The 25,568-nt window shown below is 43.0% G+C and overlaps 1 protein-coding gene across 4 annotated transcripts in view; it reads left to right on the forward strand.

Moving 5' to 3' along the window:
- cux2b (cut-like homeobox 2b) overlaps positions 1-25,080 on the forward strand; it is a 98,017-nt gene extending 72,937 nt beyond the window's left edge. For all 4 annotated transcript variants that reach the window (XM_086313419.1, XM_086313420.1, XM_086313421.1 and 1 more), the window contains 18 exons: positions 4,107-4,247; positions 4,449-4,608; positions 5,866-5,945; positions 6,286-6,352; positions 8,875-8,923; positions 9,648-9,752; positions 12,383-12,574; positions 12,681-12,739; positions 12,832-12,880; positions 13,377-13,476; positions 13,821-14,450; positions 16,357-16,455; positions 16,640-17,478; positions 19,118-19,283; positions 19,440-19,745; positions 19,843-20,031; positions 20,131-20,407; positions 20,866-25,080. In XM_086313419.1, the coding sequence (XP_086169545.1) occupies positions 4,107-4,247; positions 4,449-4,608; positions 5,866-5,945; positions 6,286-6,352; positions 8,875-8,923; positions 9,648-9,752; positions 12,383-12,574; positions 12,681-12,739; positions 12,832-12,880; positions 13,377-13,476; positions 13,821-14,450; positions 16,357-16,455; positions 16,640-17,478; positions 19,118-19,283; positions 19,440-19,745; positions 19,843-20,031; positions 20,131-20,407; positions 20,866-21,664 (4,307 nt within the window). In that variant the 3' untranslated portion in view covers positions 21,665-25,080. The remainder of the gene's footprint in view (positions 1-4,106; positions 4,248-4,448; positions 4,609-5,865; positions 5,946-6,285; positions 6,353-8,874; positions 8,924-9,647; positions 9,753-12,382; positions 12,575-12,680; positions 12,740-12,831; positions 12,881-13,376; positions 13,477-13,820; positions 14,451-16,356; positions 16,456-16,639; positions 17,479-19,117; positions 19,284-19,439; positions 19,746-19,842; positions 20,032-20,130; positions 20,408-20,865) is intronic.
- The last annotated feature ends 488 nt before the right edge of the window (positions 25,081-25,568 follow it).

Genomic DNA, 25,568 nt, shown 5'->3' on the forward strand with positions numbered 1-25,568 from the left:
CAATGCTTGGCTAATGGGCTTGCTGGGTTAATTATGTCAGAGCGTAATTACACAGGGCCCAGGGAGACATAATGGTGCACCCTACTGCGCCCACACCGCCTAATGATGGTGTATCGCTGACAGGGCCAAGACGGACCGCCCCGACACACCTGCTTGTCTTGGCGCACGCCACGCTCGTCCACCCCCACCCACCTAGACGCACAGCCTGAACCTGTGCACCCTCCACCTCCCCCCCGGTGTCACACGCCATCCGCCGAGCCAGGCTCTGACTGCTGGACCGAAGGCTCACCCAGACACAGAGTAGCTGCTTTGAGATGTGTAACCACACAGAAACAGCAGCACAGTGACCACAAGCAAGGAGCTACAGGGTGGTAACCTCATTATCGCTCAGCTAAAGTGATGAAACTCAATATCAACATAGCAAGTGAGGTGGCGTGAAAACTTTAAAAAGTCACGCTAACCTTTTGTTGAGGATCAGTTGGGGTTACATTAATCAAATGGGTATTGTTTATGTAGTTTGGCCTTCTCTTATGTTGGTATTAATTACATTGTAATTTCTAATTAAGGATGCACACACAGCAAGATGAGCGAGACAGCCAGAATGAAAATCTGCAGCATGCCCATGCATCTTCTCTACTTCCAGTTTTCTCACATACAGTTAACGATTAGTGGCAACTTCTCATGGATGCGGACGATTAAGAAAGAAACCATGTACAACATCATCAATAATGTGGCGACATCAGTGTGAAACAGTATTTTATGCTAACCTGTTGTTTTTTTCATACTTATATCTAAGTTTTGCAGAGCACCTGACCTGTTCAGGGTTTAGAATATGGCCTTTACCACAGACTGTATATAAAAGATGGATGTATTCACTGTGAACTTCCCAACACGTTCTCAATCCCAAAGCGTAATATGTTGCGCTAGGTGACAAATCGTCAACATATTACGCTTGCGGACACCCATCACGTCCCTAAATGACGAGATCGGAAAAATTAGAAAACACGAGAACCGTTTGGAATCAATCTACACATGTTCATTCATTTTACTTAAATCGCTTTGGAAAACACTATTTAACGTCATTAAAGTGCTGGTTAAGGTTAGGGATAAGGTTATGGTTAGGGTTAGGGCTGGAATACATGGCTGGAGCGTGTATTACCACGTGTATACCATTATCATTCTACTGGATTTCACCCATAACTCGGCGCATAGCATAACAACAGGGAAGGTCACCTTTCGCGTTCCTCAGGAACACCGCGGGATGTGACAAATTGTCGGGATGTTACGCCTCGGGAGTGAGAATGGGCTGGAACTTCCCCCTTATGTTTTATTGTTTTTCCGAGTCAGAAGTTACCACATGTGGATGAGATGGAGGCGTTCAGCAAGTCGCATTCATAGCCTTTATGGGTGGATGCCAAATTTTTGTTTGGCATATAAAAAATTCTGTCATTTCACACACCAAAATTGGCTAATCGTGCAGTTAAGCTCATAGCCAGTCAGTGATATTTAAAACTAAAATTTAAAATTGCACTTGAAAATGCTCCAAAAGGCATCAACAGCACAGACGATGAGAGACCAAGTCCAGGGACTTCAGGTCATGCCAGACAGATGTCTAGCAGCTGCCATCTGTCACTCAAAAATGGCCTTTTAGCCATAAATAATATTTTTAGAAGTTTAAATAATGAATGCATAAATAATTCACCCTGGTGCATCTGTCATCTACTTGGAGACTAACACAATATTATGTATATTTCACTTGTAAAGTTGGGTATTTTAACATGGTAGTTGATGTGGAGTGACTTACTTTTGGGGCAAACCTGAAGTTGTCATTTGAGGAACTGCAGTTTTTGATACCTGGAAGTTTCTGCTGTTCTTACTGTTTTGACAGTTTGCATATAATGAAATTTACAAAACTCTTTTTAAAAATGTCTTGATGTTAACTAAAAAAGGGGTTGACTGGATCAAGAAACACAAGAAGTCAGACAGGCCGACATATTATTACCAGCCTCCCTTATTTAGAAGAGGAATAAAATCTCACTCTGTTCAGTGGCTGCGATTTCAGTGGTTGCACACATGGACCTATATTAACCAGAGAAAACGATGCATTAAATGTCCTGTGATTTATTAGCTGAAACGACCCGCCGTTGCCCAGTCACTTACCACGACCTGAGAGCGCACATCCAATCATCCATAATTAAGATAAGGGATGAATTAAATGGAAGCATTTATTTGGGCAGACTCTGGTGTGACTCGCACAAAGTACATAATGCCTCATCAGCTGCATTATATTTCTTGATTGGCGGGATTGTGAACTTTAAGGTTAGTGTTGAATTCCTCTCCAATTCCAGTTTTTTAATGGTGGATTTAGGACCAGAGCTGCTCTAAGAAGAACCTCCATCAATTAGTAGCTCTATTTTCCAAAGTTAGCCGCAGTCTTACTGGACTCTCCTTGAGTAACTGTAGATCCGAGCCCCTTTGAGAATATCCTCTCTGCTCTACTTTGATGGGGGTTAATTTTGTATACAGACTTAAGTTATATCCCTTCACTTTAAATTTGACTTTACTTTACTCCCCTGCCACTGATTGATAATCCTGGCTTGTCCATGCGTGAAAGATCCCTTACTATAATCTCTGTCCTTTGATCATTAAAAGTTGAAAGGATATATGGGAAAGAGGCTGATAAAGTGATTTCTGTGACAGTGGGTCGATGGAATAGCAGTGCTTTAAGTCATCCTGTTTGTCTTAGAAGAGCTGTGCTCTTAATAGTGATGTCCCTCGTGACTGATGCAATATCTCTACAGTTGGTGTAACAATGAATGCAGACAATGTTTGACTGTAAACGGTCCTGGGAAAAATAGCTCAATCAATTAAATGGCCCAAAATGTTTGTCTGATGAAAATGCAGATATGGCGAGCTGCAATGTTCGAGCAGGATTTCAACAAATTGCACGTTGCAGAAGTTTTCGGCTCTTTGATGAGCGTTTATTATTCCGTGGCCTGCTGGTTCAGAGTTTGCATTCTCTCGGTGGCATCTGGCAAAGTTTAAACGTCTGTGGCTCCAACTTCTTATGAAAAGTCACTTCAGTCAGTGCCCATACTGAAGAAGGGATCCAATTGGGTTCCACACAGAAGTCTAAGATGAGTGGATGAAAGCTGTGGGAGAAAAGTTTGTGCAGCAAAGCAGCGATTTTCCTCCTCTTTTAGAGTTTTGAAGGGCTGCGGTGTGTCTGTGCATCTGCATGTGTGTGTGTGTGTGTGGGTGAGTGTGAGTGTGAATGTGTGCGCGTGGCTCTTGCCCCCCCCCCCCCCCCCCCCCCCACTTGTCAAGGAGCTCCCCTGAGCTTCCTTCTCTGTGCTTTGGCACTAGAAGTCACCTCCTTTGGTGTTCGGCAGGCAGGTACACAACAGGAGCAGCTCTCTCTCTCTGAGCTGTTGAACTTTTCGGGAGGGGAAAAAAGGGAAGGGGAAGATTAAAAACAGCCCTGTGATGTGGAGTGCCGAGCTGCCTCCTGAGAATTCCTGGCATAATAATTTAAATGATCAAATGATACAGAGGAGACTTGTTAGCTGAGAAACAGCCTCCTAGTTGGCCCCATGGGCCTGGTGCTGCCGCGCATGCATTGCAAAACAGCTCCTCTGTTGTGCTAAAGAATCCCGCTTTTTTTTTAACCTCCTTTTCAGGAGCAGAGTTTTTCTACACTTTGCCTAGGTGTATACATGTCACTTAAGTCTCTGTCACATATTCATTGTAATCTCTCTCTTTTTTTTTGTCGTCTTTGCCATTCATCAGCATGTGAGAGGACTCATTAGATTAGATTTTTGAACATGTGAAGGGTCGGAACAGCACTTGTGTCATTAGGTCCAGGCTGTGAAATTTTCAAAGGCGGCTGAGTGGGGAAAGTCTGAGAGTCACTCTTTGGAAACAAGTCTCAGCGGAATAGCCTGCTTCTGTTGAAAGTGCGAAGCAGAAAACTCTGTAATGTGCTTCACAGACAGTGCACACAGTTAAACAGCTATTTTGCCTTTTTTGAAAAGTAGAAGTGTATGGGTATCATGTGAATCTCAGTTGTTCTTCCTGCACAGATTTGTTTGCGCGTGTTTCCACAGATCCCGCTCCTGTGCTGGAGGCCTCACATTCCCTGGAGGAAAGACTGCAGCAGCTTCAGAGTTCAGCCCCAGACAGCGAGGCCCTGGTACGAGAGATCAGTGGGCACTGGAAGAAACACCTGGAGTGCCTTGAAAAGACAGGTCAGCCTCAAATCATCTACATTAAGCGGCTGCTGCAGTACGTGTCTGCAGGTATACGAAGCTTCATTAAAATACACCTGGTGTTGAAATATATCTGAGTATCGGAGGAAGTGTGTACAAGCAACATCGTTAAATAAATAAACTGTCGTGTTTTATTTCTGAGCCCTCACTTTACCAACTCATGGCTCTTCATTTACACAGAGCCCGCAGAGGACGATCAGGCAATCTCAGACACAGCAGTGAATAAAGAGGCCCCAGAATCCAGCCCTCCAGCCTCCCTGATGACCCCAAACAGCACCCCGGCTCCTGGGGCCCCAGACTCCCCACAGCAGAACCACCGGGATCGTGCTAATGATGGCGGGTGAGAGCTAGTTTTTAATTTATAAAAATAATAAATTGTCGTTATAACCTGTGCACACGATGGTTTGTAATTCTTAAAGAAATATGTAATTGAAGATTATATTATATTTTCCAGCTCATGCTGACTTTAAACTGACTTTATTATTCTCATGTAGAGGTTTGTTATTTTGGGAATCTGCTTGAATACTTCCATCTTACACAGCTGCACCTTTTCTCACCCTGTCTGAAATATACCTTTTTAGCTCCCATCCCTTTTTCACAGGTAGCTCCACATATTTGATTTGTCAGACTTTTACCCCAAAGTATTTCTAGTACTTCCAGAAATGAACCAGTCTATTCTTTTTGCTGTTTTTGAGGCAAGACTGTTGACTGCTAACAAATCCATTTTGGCTTCTGTGCCTTCTAACATTGTCTCTGGGTGATAATTTTAAACATGAATGTAGACAATATCACTACACAGTCATTTCTGTGACTTATGTGAAGCCATTTGCGGTTTAAAAAATGACTCTAATGGCCGTGTTTTCACCACATAATGCTGCAGAAACATAAAAATATGTTCATACATCTTACATACAAATAATGTAAATTTGGCTGTATAAAAATATAGTGTATGTGAGCCCAGCGAGTGGGAGAGAAGCAAACAGATGGTAAAATTACACAGGGATTTTTCTTTTATGGTGGGGATATTACCGTCAGAACTAAAAGTTATATACTGGGTCTTCAGTTCCTCAGATGTTGGGAATACATGAAAATGTTTGGGTCCACTCCTGCAGCACACAGCGGAACATTTTGTGTACCTTGCTAACATATTTTAAAATTAGCACAAGCAGCTCTAGCATGGCGGTAATGGGAGGCAGCTGACTGCATCTGAACTTTTTAAGGCAGCTGCTCATTCTTTATCTGAAAGTTTGAAAAATTAGTTGCTCTAAGGGTATCATGTTAGCATGCTGCATAGTGAAATGGATAGTGAACAGAAGAAAAGCCTGGTAGTACACTAGCAGTGTTTCCAGATTGGGATGGACTACCCTGTATACTGGAAAACTTTTTATAGTGGGCAAAAACAAACAACGCAGTAAAACGGGCAAAAGAATGTGGCCAGGCTTTATCTACATGCATCAAATGTAGCCCAAAACACGTCAGCATTTCAGTAATTTAAAGCATTTTCCCTTTGCTCTACTTGGTTTTGATTAACATTAAAAGTGCGCATTAACGTATGGCCATGATGTAGGCAGGAACTGACAAGAGTTTCTTTTCTCAGGGAGGAGGAGGAGAGCGCTGATGTTAGCATGGCTGACAGACTATCAGAGGCCGAGGAGAAGATCAAAGTTCTGCATTCATGTAAGTGGTTTAAACACTGGCATGTGCTGTAGCTGTTAGATTTAATATCAACCCATTAAAGAACCATTGCTTGTCTAATTGCAGTATGGTGCCCCCTGCTGCAACACTGCTCCCCGATTGGTGCTCGTGTTTACATAAATAAAAATGAGAAGTTGATATATCTTGTCAGTGTAAGTTGTCAGCTGTTAACTTATAACAAGCTGTGTTTTGAATCTGGAATGGATATTGATCCATCCTGAAATTGGACCTGTACAATGTAGCTTTAAGGTAAAAGTTCATGTGTCTTTTTTTTCTTCTTTTAACATGAATTTCTGACTCCCCCCTGTGTGTTTCTCATTAGCTTTGAACACTGCACAGACAGAGCTGCTGGAGCTGCGGTGTAAATACAACCAGGAGATGACGAACAAGTAAGAGTCTGCCTCTCATCTCACGTTTTCTGTTTACTTTGGCACACATTTCCAAATTTCAGAGGTTTTTCCCCGCTCCCTCCCACAGTCGTGACGGCTGCACGCCAGCATCACCGTAGCATTTCGAGTGCTCAAGCCGCTCTTATTTTACCTACATAAACTCACGTCCAGTGTAGAGCTGAGGAATGCCATTGTAAAAGCAGAGAGTGAGAGTGACTCAGCCACTAATGCAGGTCGATGAGAGAGGTCTGTGTTTGCTTTCACTGGCAGCTGGGCCTTGACAGCCCTCAAGAAGAATTGCTTCATTTAAAGATTGCTTCAGAAAACACTCTACCTTGTCCTGGTCTTTGAGCGCAATGTATCCACCACACGGCTGAAATGAATCTGAGCTTGTATGAAGGATGTCGATAGACATTCAAAGTAAACACTCCTTTGTTTGGGTTGTGCTCTAGAGCACAGTCAGCCGCTGCTAATGGATTTTCTCCCAGGCTTAATCCTTGGCGCAATTGAACTGATGTCTCCAGACCCGCTGCCATCCATTTTGTCGGATTGGACACATTTTCAGTTTGGCCTTACCTTTTTGCAAAGAGCTGCGATGTGAAAGAGCATCTCTGTCATGTAGTTTGTCATACTGTGTGTGCGTGTTGCCCCGGTCGCATTCCTCAAGGCCGACAGTAGCAGCAGCGACTCCGCAGCTCAAGCTGCAGCTATCCCGCCCTGACCCCAAGCGTCTGAGCGCCGGGCCGGGCCTCTATTAGTCTCACTGACTGTTTCCTCGGTGCTGATAAGAAAAACTATTTGTCTGCCTCGGCTTGAGTAGCTGAACAGGTAATCAATACAAAACATTTTCCGTAGTGCACAAGTTCATTAAACGTAGAACTGACACCTGTTAGTGTTTTCTGTCAGGAGGACGCCATCTATACAGGCCTTATTGGGCATGCCCATGACCCTTTAAAACTGGGGCTGCACCAACTGCAAGAACGGGATTGGTCGGAGGCATCATCTGACAGATAGCTGCACTACAGCCACGTTCACGCATGCATTGCATTCCTGAACTTTGCTCATACATACCTGACAGAAGTGCATGTGAGAATGTAGATGTCCAATCAGACATTTGCATTCATACCTGCACCAGCTTGATTCTCTTGCAAAGCCACATCGTGTTGATGAGTGAATAGAGCAGCTTATCTCCTGGTGCATTTATTAGTAGTGCATGGATGCCATGTGTCCTGCCTCCTGCACGCTCAAGCCACAAGTCTAGCTCCTCTAAACTTTGCAGAAGTGTGCACCACATAGGAGAGAGAGAGCAGCTGTTCTCTCAAAATTGTCAAGTTCATTTGTCTTAATGTCTTATGCACAAGTATTGAAAGATTGTATTTGTGCGTTCTTGTGATCCCATTGGATTAATAATTTTTCAGGTAATCACAGCTTTTGATGTGAGACAATGGAGCAGATAGGCGCAAACATGAAAGATAATGAGGGTTTGGCTGAATATAGTTAGTTTAATAAGGATTTAAAAAGTCTGATGTGTTCTTTGAACAGTTTTATTTCCTTTGGTTAAAAAGGACTGCTGTGTCCCGAAACTTGAGAAACCTATGTGCATATTTAAATCAATCACAGCGTTCTCGTTAATTCATCCTTATCTACCTTTTGAAAATCTGATCCCATGTGTGCAAAATGAAACTGTTGAACTTCAAACACACCTCATGAATGATCCTGCTGAGCTTCTGTTTAAATTAGACTTCTCTGATTGTTAGATGTATGGAGGCTGGAAGTTCAGCCTCAAGAGTTCTGAGGGGAAAAAAACACAATTCGTGTATGCATCCGCTCGTTCGGCCGCTGACGTTGTGCCATCAGAACTGTTCTTGGGGTATCTAGGATTATTAATGACCTGGGTTTACATAGACACCGGTTACACCTGGTGGATTAAAAAAAATCCATTATATTGAGAATATTTCCATGATTTTGAGGGAATAAACAGTTCGGGAGTTAATTTTTTGTTATTGTGGACTTTGCTTTGAAAATATGTCTCTCAAATTATAATTGATAGTTTTTTTTTATGCTTGGTAACATATTAGCTGTAGGGGGTGGGAATTTAAACTCACTTTTTCCAAAATCCCAGCTGAGTTTCTAATTTGAGGTACTGAAATGCCAGAATACAGACAGTGATAAAACTCAATTGCCAGTTCATTAGGGACTTTTAGCCTCTAGTGTGTTGAACAGTTTTTTCCCCCAAATATTCTGTGCATAATGATTTATGTGTAGTAAATGTTAGAACGTCGTTTTGAGTATAAAGTATATGTGTGAAACAAAACTCTGCAAAACTCTATTATGCATTTCCTGTTGTTGGTCAGTATTTGGTTATAGGGCCATAGCTTTCCTGAAATATGACTGTCACGCTACAGCTTTTTTTTCGTGTGCAGCAGAATGTGTAATAGCAGTTGGTTTTGTTGTTTTGTTTATTTGAAACTGAAAATATGTCGCCAGTAAACCTTCTCTGTCTGGATGTGCATGTGCTGCAGGGCGGAGGAGGTCGACGGCATCATGGCGAGTCTTGAGAAAGCAAACCAGGTGAGTTCGGTCTTCCTGTGCACTCCTCTGATTGAGATGCTCCTTCATTAAGGTAATCACTCCTGTAATCAAGCCTCGGCTTTAATTAGGCACCCTCCGCCCTGTGCCCCCCCCAACCCTCTCCTCTTCCTCCCCCCTTCTGCCTCCCGTGCCCTGAGAGTGTGATTAGTGAATGTAAACCCGAAGCCCGGTCGGTGGGCGTGCTACGGCAGCACGGCTCCACTCAGCAGAGAACAGGAGACTGCCGAGCGCGATTGATGCCGGAGTGCCGAACGCCGGGGTTCTTAGTTATCTCATTGCCTTGATTGCTTCCTGTCCTGGTGATACTTCTTTTCTTCTGCTTCCCTCTTCTCTGCTCTGATTTTCTCCCTCGCTCTCGTTCTCTCCCTCTCTCTGCTGCTGCTGCTCTCTGCCAACCGCTCCCAGATAAATGTTCTCAAAATGAATCATTAATTAGCAGGCCGGGTGTGACAGAGCAGGTAAACAGTTTGGGGAATAAAGTGGGCTGACTAAACACCCCTCGCAGCAGAATAAACCAGTGGCTGCACTCACCTCCTTGGGCCCCTGCTCAGGCTTTTGCTAAATTTTCTGAGCGAGGGCGCCTTTTTTTTTTTTTTTTTTTGATTTACTATGTTAGTGTGCTCTTGCTGTGATCAACTCATTAGCCAATTGATGTGGCCGGTGTATGAAAACTGTAACGCTGTGATGCCGTGTCTGTGCGCAGAGAGCGGAAATGGCTCAGAGGGAAGTGGAAAGGCTAAAGGAACAGCTATCCAGTGGCCACAGCGTCACCGCAGGGAGCTGCCATCCAGCAAAGGGCACTAGCAGGGTAAGAACTGTTACATGTTGGGTGTAAAATACTTTATTTTTCTTATTATTATTTTTTTCTTTTGTTTTTGTTTTTTTAATGGCCACAAATAATTTATTAGTCAACTGCAGGTATCATTTTGAGATATTTTACTTTATTTTCATTCATTTTCAATCCAGTCCTTGTACCTGACCATAGTATTGAATAGTATTGTATAAAAACATTATGTAGGAGTAGATAGTGGATAATAGGTATTGATTTGTAAATAACTGGACATGAATAACTTCAGTTTCTAATATAATATTAGGCTCTAACTGTTAAGCTCGTTCTCTTTCTTTTCACGTGACTTTGTTTAAAGATGGAACAGATTTTTGGGTCAACTTGAAACAAAGGCACACGTGGAAACGAGAGAGCAGAGGTCAAATGTGATATAGATGTGATTAGATTTCATTCAAATATTTTCAAGCTATCGTGTCATAAAATACACAGCTCAGCAAAAAATCCATTTTAAGTTTTATCTTTAGACACGTTGTTACTAGCAGCCACACTCACATGTTCTCATTTCTTAAGTTGAATCCATTAAAACAAGGTGATTTACAAATTTTACAGCTATTAGTCGAAAGCCTGGCATATCTGAGCATGCTGGGCAGTGTGTCCTTAGCAAATAGAGGAAATGGGTGCAGAATAAAAGTACTAGTTGGTCTAAAAAACCTACAACAAAAAATCTACAACAGATGAATGGTGTCTGAAAGTGATGTCCTTCAGAAATAGGAACAAATCCAGCAAAGTCTGACACAAGACCTCAGAGATACACTTGGCCTTTTAGCCGATTGTTCACTGAAGCGTCAACAGAAACGGTCTCAGTGGAAGGATGGCTGTCAAGAAGCCCGTTTGAGGAACGCAAACCAGGAGAAAAGGCTGAGGTTAGCTAAATTACACTAGAACTGGACTACTGAACTGAAACTCATGGAGTGATGAATGATCCCAAACACACTACCAGCATACCTGGATTTAAAAAAACAAACAAAGGAACACTATCGGACATGGATTAGACTCCCCAGAGCCCCGCCCTCAAAATTGCAACTTAGAAAAGATAACAAACAGCCATAAATGCCTTCATAAGAATAAGTTAGTACCACATGTAACATTTCTGGTGAAAAATACAGTGAAAAGTCTAAAAGTAACTCCATGTGTTTTGTCCAATTGTTTCACTCTGCAAAGCCTGCAATGGCTGGATTTTTGCCTGTGGGTCTTATGTTTGACACCATTTTCAGTTCACATGTTAGCACATCAATCAAATAATGTTGATGTAATACTACTACTAATAAAATAATCACAAATTTGTTAATTCCATTTTTTTTTTTTTTACAGTTTATACCATAACATGTAACACAACAGCTAGATAAACACACACATCAGTACACCTTTATTCTTCATGGCAGAGATTCAACAAGGCACTGGAAACATTCATCAGAGACTTTGGTCCATATTGACAACGAATCACACAGTTGCTGCTGAGAGATTCACATCATAGATCTATGATGTGAATCTCTCATTCCACCAGATCCCAAAGGTGCTCTATTGGACTGAGATCTGGTGACTTCTGAGCGCAGATAACTCATTGTTGTTTTCAAGAAAGCAGTTTGAGGTGATTTTAAGTTTGGGCAATGGTGTTTCATTCTGCTGGAAGCAGCCATCAGAAATGTCTCCCACACCAACACCACCAGCACCAACCTAAACCAATGATACAAGGCAGCATGGTCCACCCTTGCTTTCATGGTGTTCGTGCCAAATTCTGACCCTACCATCCAAATATCGCATCTAACTTGAGACTGGTCAGATTAGGCAATGTTGTTTTCAATCTTCTGTTAACTTCTTCAAGTTCGACATTCTCTTCTGCATTGGTTGTAACAAGTGGTTATTTGAGTTACTGTTGCTGCCTTATCATCTTGAAGCAGTCTGGACATTCTCCTGTGACATCAATAAAGCATATTCACCCACTGCCACTCTCTAGGGTTTACAGAGAATGACCCTAAAGTTAGTTGTGTAGAAAAATTACCAGTAGAGCGTCATTCTGAAATACTCAGACCAGCCCGTCTGGCACCAACAACGATGTCATGGTCAAAGTCACTTAAATCATGTTTCCTCCCCAGGCTGATGGTCAGTTTGGACTTCAGCAGGTCATCTTGACCATGCCCAAATGTCTAAATGCACTGAGCTGCTGCAATGTTATTAATTGATTAATTCATTTGTATTAACAAACAGTTGACCAGGCGTACTTAACAAAGTGGTCATTAACTAGATATTAGAGCACCTTAATAACGTATTATGTACACATACCTTTTTAAAATGTTCAAACCACATTTGACGTTTTGTTCTGTACAGATCACCAGATTATGAAATTATGAAATCCCTGCCAGAGGGCTTTTTAATTGGTGTAGAAATATTGAATGTTGTCTTTTATCAGTCTCTGAGATGAATTAGAATATGCTATTAATTGCAACCTCATCATCTTTGCAGAAGTCATATTCTCTCACCTTTCATTACCACAGCAGAGGTTGTGATTCACAGGCTGCCCTCACTCCCTTTATCACTTTTTTCCTCTCCCTCACTCTCACACCTTTTGTCACATCTTCCTGTCACCCTGTCAGGAGAAGAACGAGAAGGGAGAGGTGTTGCCCTCCCAGCTGGAGGCTGCCTTGCTGGCTAAAGACCGTGAAATCCTCCGCCTTCTCGAAAACATTCAGCGGCTGCAGTTCACACTGCAGGAAGTTCAAGAAACCTCAGCCAATCAGATTCTAGAGCTGGAGCGCCAGGTAGCCTATAAGACAGAAGCTATAGAGGTGAGTGGCTGGGAAACATGATGGGAAATGTGGGGAAGAGTCCTCCGTCCGCAGAATCTCTTATTAATTCAGAGGAAAATATTATCCTTCTGTGTTTTTGTTTCAGAGATTAGAAGCTAAACTGCAATCCCAGATGGACTATGAAGAGATTAAAACTGAACTCAGGTGGTTGATTGATATCGAACGTGTCAGTAATTCATAGTAATGTTAATGTACATCTAAATATATGACTGTGCTTCTTTTGGTTTTCGCCGTAGTATCCTAAAGGTAATGAAGCTGGCTTCAGCCAATGGCAGCTCATCCCAGGTACGCATGTTCCTGCACTTTGTACTTTTGTGTTACTCACAGCAACAACTCCACCTCATTGTTAGTCCATTTAAAAAAACTCGGTGCTTTTCCTCAACATTTTGCCGTGACGTTTCAGAGAGCGGGAAAGTAAATAAGCGGCAGACAGAAATGAAGCAGGTCGAATCTTCTTACGTTTCACGCATGCGCAGTACTGGAACGTAAGCGTTTTCGGCCGTTTCAATGTGGACACACAACTCTGTGAAAACGATTGAAAACGCTAGTGTGGACACGGAGCGTTTTCAGACAAAAACGCCATTTTCAAATCTAAAGCTAGTGTGGACGTAGCCTTAGTGCCAGAGAATAAAACTACAGCAGTGCAATTGAATGCATCACTGGTCCATCATCCATTATATCCAATATAAGGATATCGGCAGCCACTACAATTGATTAATCTAGAATTAACAGCTTTTGTGTGTGGGTGTGTGTGTGGGTGTGTGTGTGGGTGTGTGTGTAGGATTCTGCTAAGGCTGCAGAGGCTCTTTTGCTGGATAAAGAGGCCTTTCTTCCATCTCACAAGTACCTGGTGGATAAGACCCGAATACTACACAGCAATGGTAAAATAAATGTCTCTTTTTTTTAGCCTATAAAGTTAAAAGAAAACTAGTACTAAGAGATTGTTAGTTTCTAAAAGGTGTTGAGTTTTGTCATCTACCAAATACTGCCTGTTTGTTTGGCACTCACTGGGCAGCTGATTCTATAGTTGATTACTTCCACATTTAAATCTCTGTGCTTAAACTGAGTTTGCATAATGTAGTCTGGATTTGCAAGGGTATAAAGTAAGCGATTTAATTCAGGAAATATCTTTTATAAGCTGAATAATAGTTAGGTCTTCATTGTTAAAGCCATGTAGCTGTACACATCCCATGTGTCCTGAGTGAGATGGCTTTTCTGTCACCAGATGATGACCATTCTGAGGATGCAGGCAGGGAGATAGGCAGGCCGCCCGGATCCCACTCATCCTCCTCTCAGGTGGACAGTCGTGCCTCCCCCAGCCCCGGTCCCCCCACCCTGGACCGCTCCTCCTCCAGCCATGATCTCCCCCGGCCTTTCTCAGTGTCGCCGTGCTCCGGGGACCGGCTGTCAGGAGACCACATCCTCCACAAACAGCTGTTATCTCCACACTTTAAAAAGGATGGCCTCATGGCTTTCCCTACCGCCCTCTATGCAGCCAAAGTCGCGCTTATGTCAGCCTCACAAGGGCCTGTGGGGGCGGGCAGCGTTGATGCCGGCTTGCCCAGCGACCAGTCAGAAAGCGGCAGCTCGACTGCAGGAGACGATGACCAACTGGACACGGCGGAGATCGCCTTCCAGGTGAAGGAGCAGCTGCTAAAGCATAATATTGGCCAGCGAGTGTTTGGCCACTATGTGCTGGGCCTGTCCCAGGGTTCGGTCAGCGAGATCCTGGCAAGACCCAAACCCTGGAGGAAGCTGACTGTGAAAGGCAAAGAACCTTTTATTAAGATGAAGCAGTTTCTGTCTGATGAACAGAACATTCTGGCACTCAGAACCATCCAGGTCCGACAGAGAGGTGAGTGCTAACTACTGTGTGTCACAGCCTGGGTCTCTGACCCATCGCTCTGAGTTTATTTTTGTATTCTTCTCATGTTATCTTTGTGATCATGTGTTATTCCTGTCTAGCTTAGGTTAAAGGCAGCCATTATTTATTGTTTCCTTGGTTTCCATGTTTGGATTCTTGCCTAGTTTATCATGTGTTTTAGGTCTGTAAGCTTAGTGTTGTCATGTCTAGTTTCCTGTTTTATTGTGAAGTTGTGTGTGTGTTCATGTGGTTAGTTTTACTCTCCCCTGTGTTTTCATTATGTTTAATTCTAGTCAGCTGTGTCCTCATGTGTTTCCACCTCCCCTGATCACCTCATGTGTGTATTTAAGTCCTCAGTCTTCCTGTGTTCAGCGTTTCATCGTCTGTTATCCACATTATAGTAAATCATAGTCTGTCATTCAAGTCATTGTTTATCATAGTTTTCATGTTTCCATCAGCCATCAGCCAAATAAAGGCTCGCTTTTTGTTTGAATTCAAGCTCTGTTCTCCTGTGTCTGCATTTGGGTTCGCATCTGAAGCACATCGGCTGCTCAGCCGTGACACCGTGACAGGACACGGACTAAATGAAAACCGTGCTGCAACACACAGATGTATAAAGTGCAATACACAATACCATTACAGCACATAACAACAGCTGACATAGCGTCAGAAAGTTTGGCAATTTAAGTTTGTTTTAAGCATAATTTGAAGACCGCTGGCTTGCAGATCAAACGTTAGAAGTGACAGTGATTTTCATCCACTGCACTGATACATGACGATAGATGAAGCACAATGAAGGTCATATTTTACAGTAACGATGAAATAATCAAATTAATTAAAGAAGTACCAGTCTGGAAACCATTAGGCTAGTCTGCTGACTGCCGGCAGCCAGCGGATATGTGTGCTAAGACTTCTGTTCTGTGCTCTGTTCATTGTTTTTGAATGCAGATAAATGGGGGGGAAGCTAATAAAAAGTGAAATCATCATCAGATAACTGTGGTTATTAAAGGCATTTTGGTACAGCCATTCCTCTTTGGCTCTCCATACAGACTGTTTACTTGCATGCAGCCAAAGCTTGAACATGCACTGCAAGCAGACTACAAATGGTATCCAGAAATATTCTTCATAAAATAAGTTTTTAGACAAAGTGCATTTCAGAATGCTTAGCGGGGACCTATTGCACTAATTTGCACGTCCCTGTTTTTATTCCTAGACTAACTTTGTATAATTCAAAATAATCCTTATTTAGCTTCCCCTTCCCTTTAAGCCAGCTGTCTTCTGATTGGTTGCTGTTTCCAATCAAAATCTTTGAAAGACATGTTGTTTGGGCTTAGTGGCAAGCAGAGCTGTGTACCTGTGATGACCATATTAGGCAAATATTCTCTCACTGACATCAATGAGAGGCAGAAGTAGAAAAAACTGTCTGAAGGCTTCACACAACTGGATATTCTGACCTCGTTATTTGAAACTTGATGGCTGATGTTTGTTATGAGCATTCGTATACAATATATGACTGAAAAGCTTCATCAGTTCTGTGCTACTATGTACGCAGAGGTTTTTAAAGCAGATGTATTGGTGGCTTAGCTCCTGGACCTGTGCACATTTAAACCTTCTACATTTAAATCTACTTGGCCCTCATCCTTGACTTCATCACGGTTTCCTCTGCCATGTGTATAGTGTTACTTTTAAACTTTGTTTTCTCCCTAGATTCACAGCTTTTGAAAGTTGAGCTTCCCGTATACTGCAACCTCAGACAGCACGCGCTCAAAGGCAGCCATTGATCTACCAGTCAAAAGCAAAGCCTTGGAACTGCTCTCTGATCAACCATCCCACTCACCCCCTCCTCTCTCCTCCCTCTCTCTCTATCTCCATCTCTTTCTGTTACCCTCTGTGGCAGGGAGCATCACTCCACGCATCCGAACTCCTGAAACTGGGTCAGACGACGCCATTAGGAATATCCTGGAGCAGGCTAAGAAGGAGATCCAGTCCCAGAGGGGTGAGGATGAAGCTTCGAGTCATAAGTCATAGTTAAAAGCCCTATTGATTGTTTGTTTTTGGTTTTTTTCTATGCACAATGAGTTCTATTATATATTTTGATCAGTACTTGAATGCATCTAGATTAGAAAGGAAAGGTGCTTTGAGTGTGCGTCAGTGTCAGCGTGTGTGTTTTTCTTGTTTAGGTGATGTCAAGTCATCTCTAAACAGCTCATCAGGCAGAAGCAGTAACGGGCCTGGCAGCAGCTCTGACGACACCATAAAGAGCATCCTCGAACAGGCCAGGAGGGAGATGGAAGCTCAGCAGCAGGCCCTGATGGAGATGGAAGTGTGCGGCAGGGCTTCGACTGCTAGCTCAGGAGTTCAGGTGGAACGTCTGGGGCCCCCCGAGCGCTCCAGGGGCCTGCCTTTACCCATCTCCATCAAGCAAGAGGAAGGGGGCTGCATTACAGTGTGCACAGCCAACCCCGTGAGCAGCCCCCAGACACCCCTCAGCGTCCTCTCCCCTGCCGCTTTCGTCCAGAACATCATCCGCAAAGTCAAATCAGAAATCGGCGAAGCGGGCACCTACTTCGATCAGCACTGGTCTCAGGAGCGGGGATCTATGGTGCTCGGCGGCGGAAGCAGCTCTCGGCCCTTCAGCTCGGTCTCCCCTTCCTTGTCTTCCTCCTCCTCCGGGCCCTCCACCTTACCCCGGCCGTGGCTGCGTCTGGAGAACGGCGAGGGTCTCCCCAACAGTGAGGAGGCCTCTGCTGCCGAGGACGAGCTGGGCCTGAGCCGGCCGGTGGAGGTGAAGGTGGAATCAGATACCTCGGTAAGCGGGGAGTCCCCAGGACCCGGCCCGGGACGCCTTTCCTATTATCCAGCATATATCCCCCGTGCACTGAAGCCCACCGTGCCCCCGCTGACACCAGAGCAGTATGAGATGTACATGTACCGGGAGGTGGACACCATCGAGCTGACTCGGCAGGTGAAGGAGAAGCTGGCAAAGAATGGCATCTGTCAGAGGATCTTTGGTGAAAAGGTCAGATGTTGGCCTTTCACATTAAACGCATACTGCAAATGAAACAGCCTGCAAATACAAAAGAAGAAAAATGATATTTAGTTTAAACTTTTCAGATTTTCAGAGCATGTGAAATATTAGACTGAGGTGATCTCAGTAAACATAAAACACATTTTAATTATGTTAAAAAAAGAACATGAAACTCATCCATGTGGAAAAGTAATGGACTCCTTTTAAACCTAATAACAGGTCCCGACACTTTAGTAGCCGTATCTGCAGCTCAGAGCTTTGCATAATACGGCGCTGGTATTTGACGTCGCTGTGAAAGAATTTTAGCCCGCTCTTTAGAATTTCTTGCAGCAAACTTGACATAATGATGTGAAGTCTTGACATTATATGCCCTGTAAAAAAACGGTTAAAAGTTTGCCTTTTTATTACTTTCTGCATACAACATTGTCCTAAAAAGCCTTCAGGTGCTTTCCCCCACATGTCAGACAGCAATAGATTCTGCTTTGCTGCTCTTCCTTTGAATCCTAGTTTCTCACATCTCTTTCTTAACCATCAACATTTTTAGCTGAGAGGCTTGCGTTTGGTTGAGTTGTCATTCGTGCCCTTGAAAAACCTTTTAGAGGCTGCCCGCAAGTTTTACCATACCATATTATTCTCCCTAGCTGTCACAGTGGTTTGGGAGGGCATCTGAGCAGCTCATCTCTTTCAGAGTTACATTTGTGGTGCAATGTGCTTGTGAGACTTTTGTGGTGTGAACCTGAGGGAAATACGGCTATTTTTTATTAATTAATTAATTTTTATCGGGTGTTCCTTAAATGAATAACATTATAATCTCAGTCTGGTTTTTACTGCTGCATAGCTGAAAGGTTCTGAGTTTGGATCTGTTGCTGGAACGTTCTTTCACTTTTCAGCCAAAGTCATCTTTTCAACAACTCTTTGCTGAGCGGAACGTGTTAGTTTTCCTTCACCCAGGTGTTATATTTTCTGTGACAAACACACAGAAGATTAAATCTTTTTTTTTAAAAACGGTGTGTTTTTATTTGCATTTTCCCTGAAATGAGCTACTGAAGACTCTGTATCGGTTTTGTTAGTTCAAGCCCCAGAAAGTGTGCCTTTATTGTCGGTAAAATCCCTCTGGGTGTCTTCCTAGGCAGCCTTTGTGATATATCACTTTATTCTGTCTGGAGTGGATAAAATATAACGAGTGTCACAAAGGTTTTTTTCGAGTAATATGAAAGGTGCTGTCTTCCTTTTCTGCTGTGTTGATATGACTGTTGTAAAATATCTTTAATGCAAGTCCCACTAAAGCTGAAGACGGTGCAGCAGTTTTTTTATTTTTATAATATACGATCATGTGGGAAAAAAAAGGAAGAAAATTTATCACTACAGAAATTTGCGCATTTGAATCGCAGAAATATAAATCACATATGAAAATAATCAAATATGAGGTGTGCTGCAAATCGAACTTAAACCTTTAAACAGGAAGATTTATAGTACATTGTCTCCCTCCAGTGGTTGTATGGGGAAAGTGCATGACCAAACAGATTTCCATCTTTCACAATAATAACTTGGAGCTTCAGTTGTTTCTGTGCAACATACACATTTGATGTGAGCAATGACATAAATATATCAACCAGTGTTTGTGTTCCAGGTGCTGGGGCTTTCTCAGGGCAGCGTGAGTGATATGCTGTCTCGGCCCAAACCCTGGAGCAAGCTGACCCAGAAAGGCAGGGAGCCCTTCATCCGTATGCAGCTGTGGTTACTGGATCAGCTAGGACAGAGCCTTAACCAGCCCCCAAACCAGGGCCACACTCAGGGTGAGTCTGCATTTCACAACACACGCTTGAGAATATCTAGACTGCTTGAGAAACTTTGCAACTAAAAAAAACCCCCAAAAACACACACACAGCTTACATAGTCAACTGCGTGTATTTATTTATTCGATTGGTGTGACTATTCTTTCCTACTTACAGATAAAAGCCCAGTGACGGCCCAGTCCTCACCATCCCCACCTCCCAGCCCAGCAGACAGCCACCCAAGTCCCCTGGTAGAGCCTGTGAGTCTCTCCATGGAGAGCAGTAAAGAGAACCAGCAGCCAGAGGGCCTGAGCTTGGGGTTGTCCACCCACCCAGAGGGAGTGAAATCCACTCCCAGCCTCATGACCTTGCATCAGCCCACAAACCCACTGGGCATCCAGGAGCTGGTGGCCATGTCTCCAGAGCTAGATACCTATGCCATCACCAAGAAGGTCAAAGAGGTGCTAACAGATAATAACTTAGGTGGGTCTGAGTTCACAACTTGGGATAAAAAACTCCCCAAAACACCTCTTAAAGACACCATAGCAACTATACACCTGTGTGTATTTGTTCTCCACAGGCCAGCGTCTTTTTGGGGAGACCATCCTGGGCCTGACGCAGGGCTCGGTGTCTGACCTGCTCTCCAGACCCAAACCATGGCACAAGCTCAGTCTGAAAGGCAGGGAGCCCTTCGTCCGCATGCAGCTGTGGCTCAACGATCCTCACAATGTAGACAAGCTGAGGGCCATGAAAAAGATGGAGAAGAAAGGTGGGAACCAGAGTCTACTCTGTAATATGACGGAGGACATGATTCTGACACGTTTGTACTCTGCATGCCATACTCTGCATGTCTCTGTCTGCCCTCCAGCCTATTTGAAGAGGCGATACGGCCTGCTGAGCACCGGCTCGGACAGCGACTCGCCCAGCACTCGCTCTGAGTGTGTGAGTCCGGCTTTGGCCTCTCTGGACTTGTGCCCCTACAGCCAGGCAAAGAAGCCTCGGGTGGTGCTGGGAGCCGAAGAGAAAGATGCCCTGAAGAAGGCCTACCTTTTAGAGCCCTACCCTTCTCAAAACACCATCGAGATGCTGGCGTCGCAGCTCAACCTCAAAACCAACACCGTCATCAACTGGTTTCATAACTACAGGCCAGTCCTTTGTAACCTTTACAGATGGCTGTTTTTGTTGTTTTTATTATTACTGTATATTTACTTTAGGTGGACAGCTCACACTACAATCAAAATCTGTTTTTTCTTCTCTGGCCTCCAGAGCTGTGTTGTCCAGTGTTGAAGAGAACTGCTATAGAGCCATTTCTTGAATAGTATGGCAAGAGACATTACAGAAATTTCATTTAGGAACTATTTTCTTTCTATTGTCTACATCCAGTAGAAAGAAAATAGACAAATAGACGTGTATTTTTTTTTTTTTTTGAGTAATCAAGTCCTGATTTCTGAAATATAAAACCTAAAGAGCCAAAGCAAGAATATGTAAATCTAATTTTGTGATAAACTGTCTCTTACACTTCAACTGAAATCTGATTTAGAAAGTAAACTTTAGTCTCTAAAGTCTCTTTCAGTCAATGTCTAACTGTGGTATTTGTGTGCAGGTCCAGGATGCGACGGGAGGTGCTGATGGAGGGTCTGCCAGACAATGACACGGATGCTGAGCACCACAGCTACTCCCCCTCAGTGACACGGAGCCCTCACTCTGACGGAGAGGAGAGGAGGCTGCAGCAGCCCTCAGGACACATCCATTCCAGCCTTCCTCTTAGTGCCAACACCTCACTGCCTCATGTCAAACAGGAGGCATTAGACAGGGAAGACGACACAGAGGAGGGAAGGGAAAGCTCGGCGAAACAGTCCAGGGTTCAGTGTTTTCCAACAGCCGTGCCGCTGCCGCAGTTGAAAAGTGAGCACGAGGACTCCGTCGCGGGCTGTCGCGAGCCCCACTTGGCAGGCCAGAGCCTGAGGCAGGAAGAAGGTCAGGGTCTCTACCCTGGAGGGCTCTCCGTAGACGGCCCACAGAGAAGCAATCAGACCAGGCACGAGGGGGAAGACTCCGGAAAGTCACCCGTCGACCCGGTCAGTTTCAAGGCTTCGTCAGAGCCCTGCCGCAGCAGCCTGGAGGTCTCCCTCAACTCGCCCTCTGCTGCATCCTCACCGGGCCTCATGATGTCAGTCTCGCCCGTTCCCTCCTCCTCTGCGCCCATATCGCCCTCGCTGCCCAACCCTCCATCGACGAGCACCAGTCACAGCCTGGACCCTAACCCGCCCCCTCCCTTCCAAAGTCCCAAACTCAACAGGAGCACTCAGAGACGCACGGAGAAAATGGCCAACCTCAATAACATCATCCACAGGTTAGAGAGAGCAGCCAATCGAGAAGAGACTCTGGAATGGGAGTTTTAAGTCCACTTTAGGTGTATCCAAACCTTTGCGCCACACAGGAGAGTCTCAGAAGCTTCCTGACGTCTTTAAATGGAGCGTGGCTCCTGAAGGCCTGTCCTCCAAGAATGATAACTCACAGGAAATGGGAACACGGAGCTAATCATACGGTTGAATTCCCTACAAGAACTTGAGAGTTGAAAAAAAATTTATAAATGTGTATTAGTTTGTTTGTTTTTTTTCCTTTTGATAATGCATACTACTTTGAAATATATGTGACAGCACTAGCTGTCATTTTACCTATTGGACTTGACATGAAGACTTTTGCAGCTATGGTGTCATCAAATGTACACTGAAGTTCTGTAGATTGCCACTGGGTGAGATTAAAAGAAGACCCCTGTCTTAAGCCATTAAAAGCACTATAACTATTTGAAAAGAGACACTGACCAAATTTGCTACTTTTTGAATAGCAATTTTTCAGATTTTGTCTGTAAGACTGGACAGTTTAAGTCAAGTAACATGAAATCCTATTACTGACTGAGGGATAGTCCTTTAAGACTCTAAATATTCAACATCTTGTATGTACTTAGTTTCCTGGTGATATGTTTTGAAATATTTGTAACTCACTCGTATAAAATGTGGTTGTACATGTTGTAGAATTGTCTGCAATAGCCTTCTCTAAACCTGATGTAGCATGGTACTCACCTGACCCTGTTTATCCTCTGTAGTTAGTCACCTGTGATTATACTTGAGCGAAAACACGAGAAAAAAGAAAAAAGTTGAAAACCCTGCAAAAAATGCGAAAAAAAAAAAAGAAAAAGGAAATGTTAAACCTAATGAGTAGAGTACTTTTGAAGTGTTTTTGGTTTCTTTAGTTTGCTTTGAATAATCCTCGAGGTTTACAGTTTAGGGCCCTTGTGCTTTTGGTAGTGAGTGCAACAGTCACTTCGCACGAGCACAGTTTACACGATTTCTTTCTGACTTACCTCTCTGACTCTCTAAGGCACTGGTTCTCAGACTGTAACGGGCCAAGACACAGGACACCCAGTTTACCTCAGATTATGTTGATGCACATCATGCGACGACCATGCGTTCCATTCTTTTGCATAAACATGACGCACACTTGTTTGGACCGAGGGAGGGAAGGCGCTGGCGTATCATGCTTCGGGTGTGAGCTCACGCCTCAGAGGGTCAAACAATGAAGCGAGTGGTGGTGGTGATTGGGGGGCTGGGGGGTTATGAGATAAATCTGCTGCTGTTCGTCCCTTTGTATGTGTTATGGAGTAACACCCGATTGATTGCACATTCTGAAAATGTGCATTTTACTGTAAATTATACGGATCAAAACACCTCAAGCACTGAGATGCTGTTTAGCTAGGCCACCCCTGCTCTGTGTTGATCTACTTTGAGGCTGAAGTTCCCAGTGTTTAAAAGCATGATACGTACAGTGTGACCTCTCATCAGTCTGTAAGTACGCTATATTCAAGAACACAAAAGGTTACAGGTATCCCCTCATATTATCTTTGACCACGTGTGTATTGTGTCTGTAGACGTTTCTTTGTCATGCTTGCAAGATGTTCTTTATGTATTTTGCCTCTATTTTATACTCAGAACAGTTAACTAGATATTCAATACCTCGTGTATGAAGTACTTACAGCACTTAGATTTTTTTGATAATTGTGAGGACTCAAGAAAAATCTCAAATATCAACATTATCCTAACTTAGTGTCCACAAGTCTTTGCCTTTACTGTATCGTTGAAGTTGGTAGTGAACACTTGCACATGTCTACATAGTTCAGAGGACTTGGATTGTATTATGTAGAGATATATATTACACAATTACTAAAAAAAATACTATCTTACATTCTTGGAACAAAAATGTGCTGATTATATTGAAATAGAGTGTACAGATTTAATAAACCAAACCCATTCAAGCCAGTTCTGGTCTGGCAAGCTTGCCCACGTTTTAGACCTTCTCTCAGGGTAGTCTTGCTTTTTAAAGCTTTATTGAAACAGTTGCTCTCATCAGTGGTGTTGAATATGAAAACTATGTGATGTGGAGAATGACTCCGTTAAATATTCGACGAACATGTGAAAGTTGTATGATTACGGGATTTTCGACACTCACACGGAGGGGAAAAAAAGCGGATTGTTAGAAAGTCGTGGCTGTTTTGTAATTCCTTACATGGATGTGTCAAAGTACAGTGTCGAGCGGAACCACCAGGATGAGGCTAAATGGGTTGCATTTTTTAGATCAGTAGACTTTGCTCTTGGAAATACTGTTTTGTTTTGTTTTTGTTTTGTTTTTGTTTTTTTCTTGGAGCCACAGAAGATTTCTCTCTGGTTTTCTTAGCATCATATTTTGTGCATAATATACTGTATGATTAGAAGTGGCATTTCTTATGTGAAAGCTTCATTGTTTCTCAAGGTAACATGGACATATGGCTGAAAATGAAATGTATTTACCCAGACCATTATCTCTTCATGTAAAGCTCATCTCATTGTTTTGCATGCAAATCCATTCTGCTCACACAACAAGGGATAGACTGTTTTTGTGTTATTGTTCTTGCACAGGGACATTGAATCAGCACTTGAAGTCTTTTTGCATTAGGGAAGTCCACACATGGTGCAGCTGAGAAATTTGGCTCTCACAAACTTGTCAAGATTATGGTCAAATCAGAACCTGAGACTGGCCCTACAAACGTTATACTTCCAGATTTATTTTGTGCCATATCACCTGCCCCATGCATTATCCTCATGGAGAAATGCCTTGTGGTGAAGTCTGTTCTGAGAGCGGTGTAGGGCTTTTTGTAAGTACAGAAAAAAGCAAAGCTTTTTCTATATCACAATAGCCCTGCACAGTAGATGTTTTAATTTTATAACTGACTTCAGTCACTAAATAATGGAGAAACTGATTGATTGGCAAAACTTGAATAAATGCATTAAGATTTGCTTATATGAAAAAAAAATCTGGCACCGAGGGTTTGTCACCAAGGGAAGTTGTCATTTATAAGTCAGCTGTGGGCCAATCGAAAGAAGCATCCTTCAGGCTTAGATAACTGTCTGATGCCTCACGTCAGACTATTAATTGTTAAAGAATGGACAATGATATGCCAAGCATCTTGGAAATGAAATTGCATAGGCTGTGTAAGCCATCAGTCAATACATAATTGTTTAAGATCCTGCTGTGTTGTGTTTTTATTTATTTTTTTATTTTATAATGAGCAATGAGCGCTCCACATATTAACATACAAAAGTTACTGCAAATTCATGTGCATATATAAAACCTTACACTGTAGCGTGCGTCCCTAACTAAGTGTAATCATTTGCACTCTTCTCTTTCAGTGAAGGAAACACTTCATTTTTCCTATTCAATTCAGGGTCATTCATGTCCACTATATTAAGCATACGATGATACTTGGGCAATTGTGGATCTTATAAATATGACAATAAACACCACTGGATTTTCAAAGAAAAGCCAGTCAAACAAAGTAGACTGAATGTTTATTTATTTAGGAAAATGACTCACTATTACATTCATTAATATGAACTTCTAGGAATAAGAATAATGCTTTTGGATTTCTTCAGATTGAATGAATGTCACTGATGACTAAATGTCATTGAGTTCAAACATCTGACTTCTAATTTCATTCACCAATCAGATATATAACTACATATTTTACTTTAGTGTGTAAAATTAGCATATATAATATAGTGTCCCATTTGTTTAATTAGATGTTCTCTATCTGCTTATAAGACGTTTGAAAATCGATGATACTTGAGATCGCCTTTCTACCTAAATACAAAAAAGAAAAAAAAAGTTTTAAAACTGTTGTAATATTAATTTATCAGGCATCCCACTTGCCAGTGTTTACATGACATACCGTGTGGCTGAGCCCCTCCCCTTTTCCAGAGAACCGCTCTGACG

This window comes from Aulonocara sp. 'chitande type north' Nkhata Bay, linkage group LG12, assembly GCF_057382095.1.
Source record: "Aulonocara sp. 'chitande type north' Nkhata Bay isolate Kocher_YH1m ecotype deep benthic linkage group LG12, A_spYH_male_GT1.1, whole genome shotgun sequence".
Classification (NCBI taxonomy): Eukaryota; Metazoa; Chordata; class Actinopteri; order Cichliformes; family Cichlidae; genus Aulonocara; species Aulonocara sp. 'chitande type north' Nkhata Bay.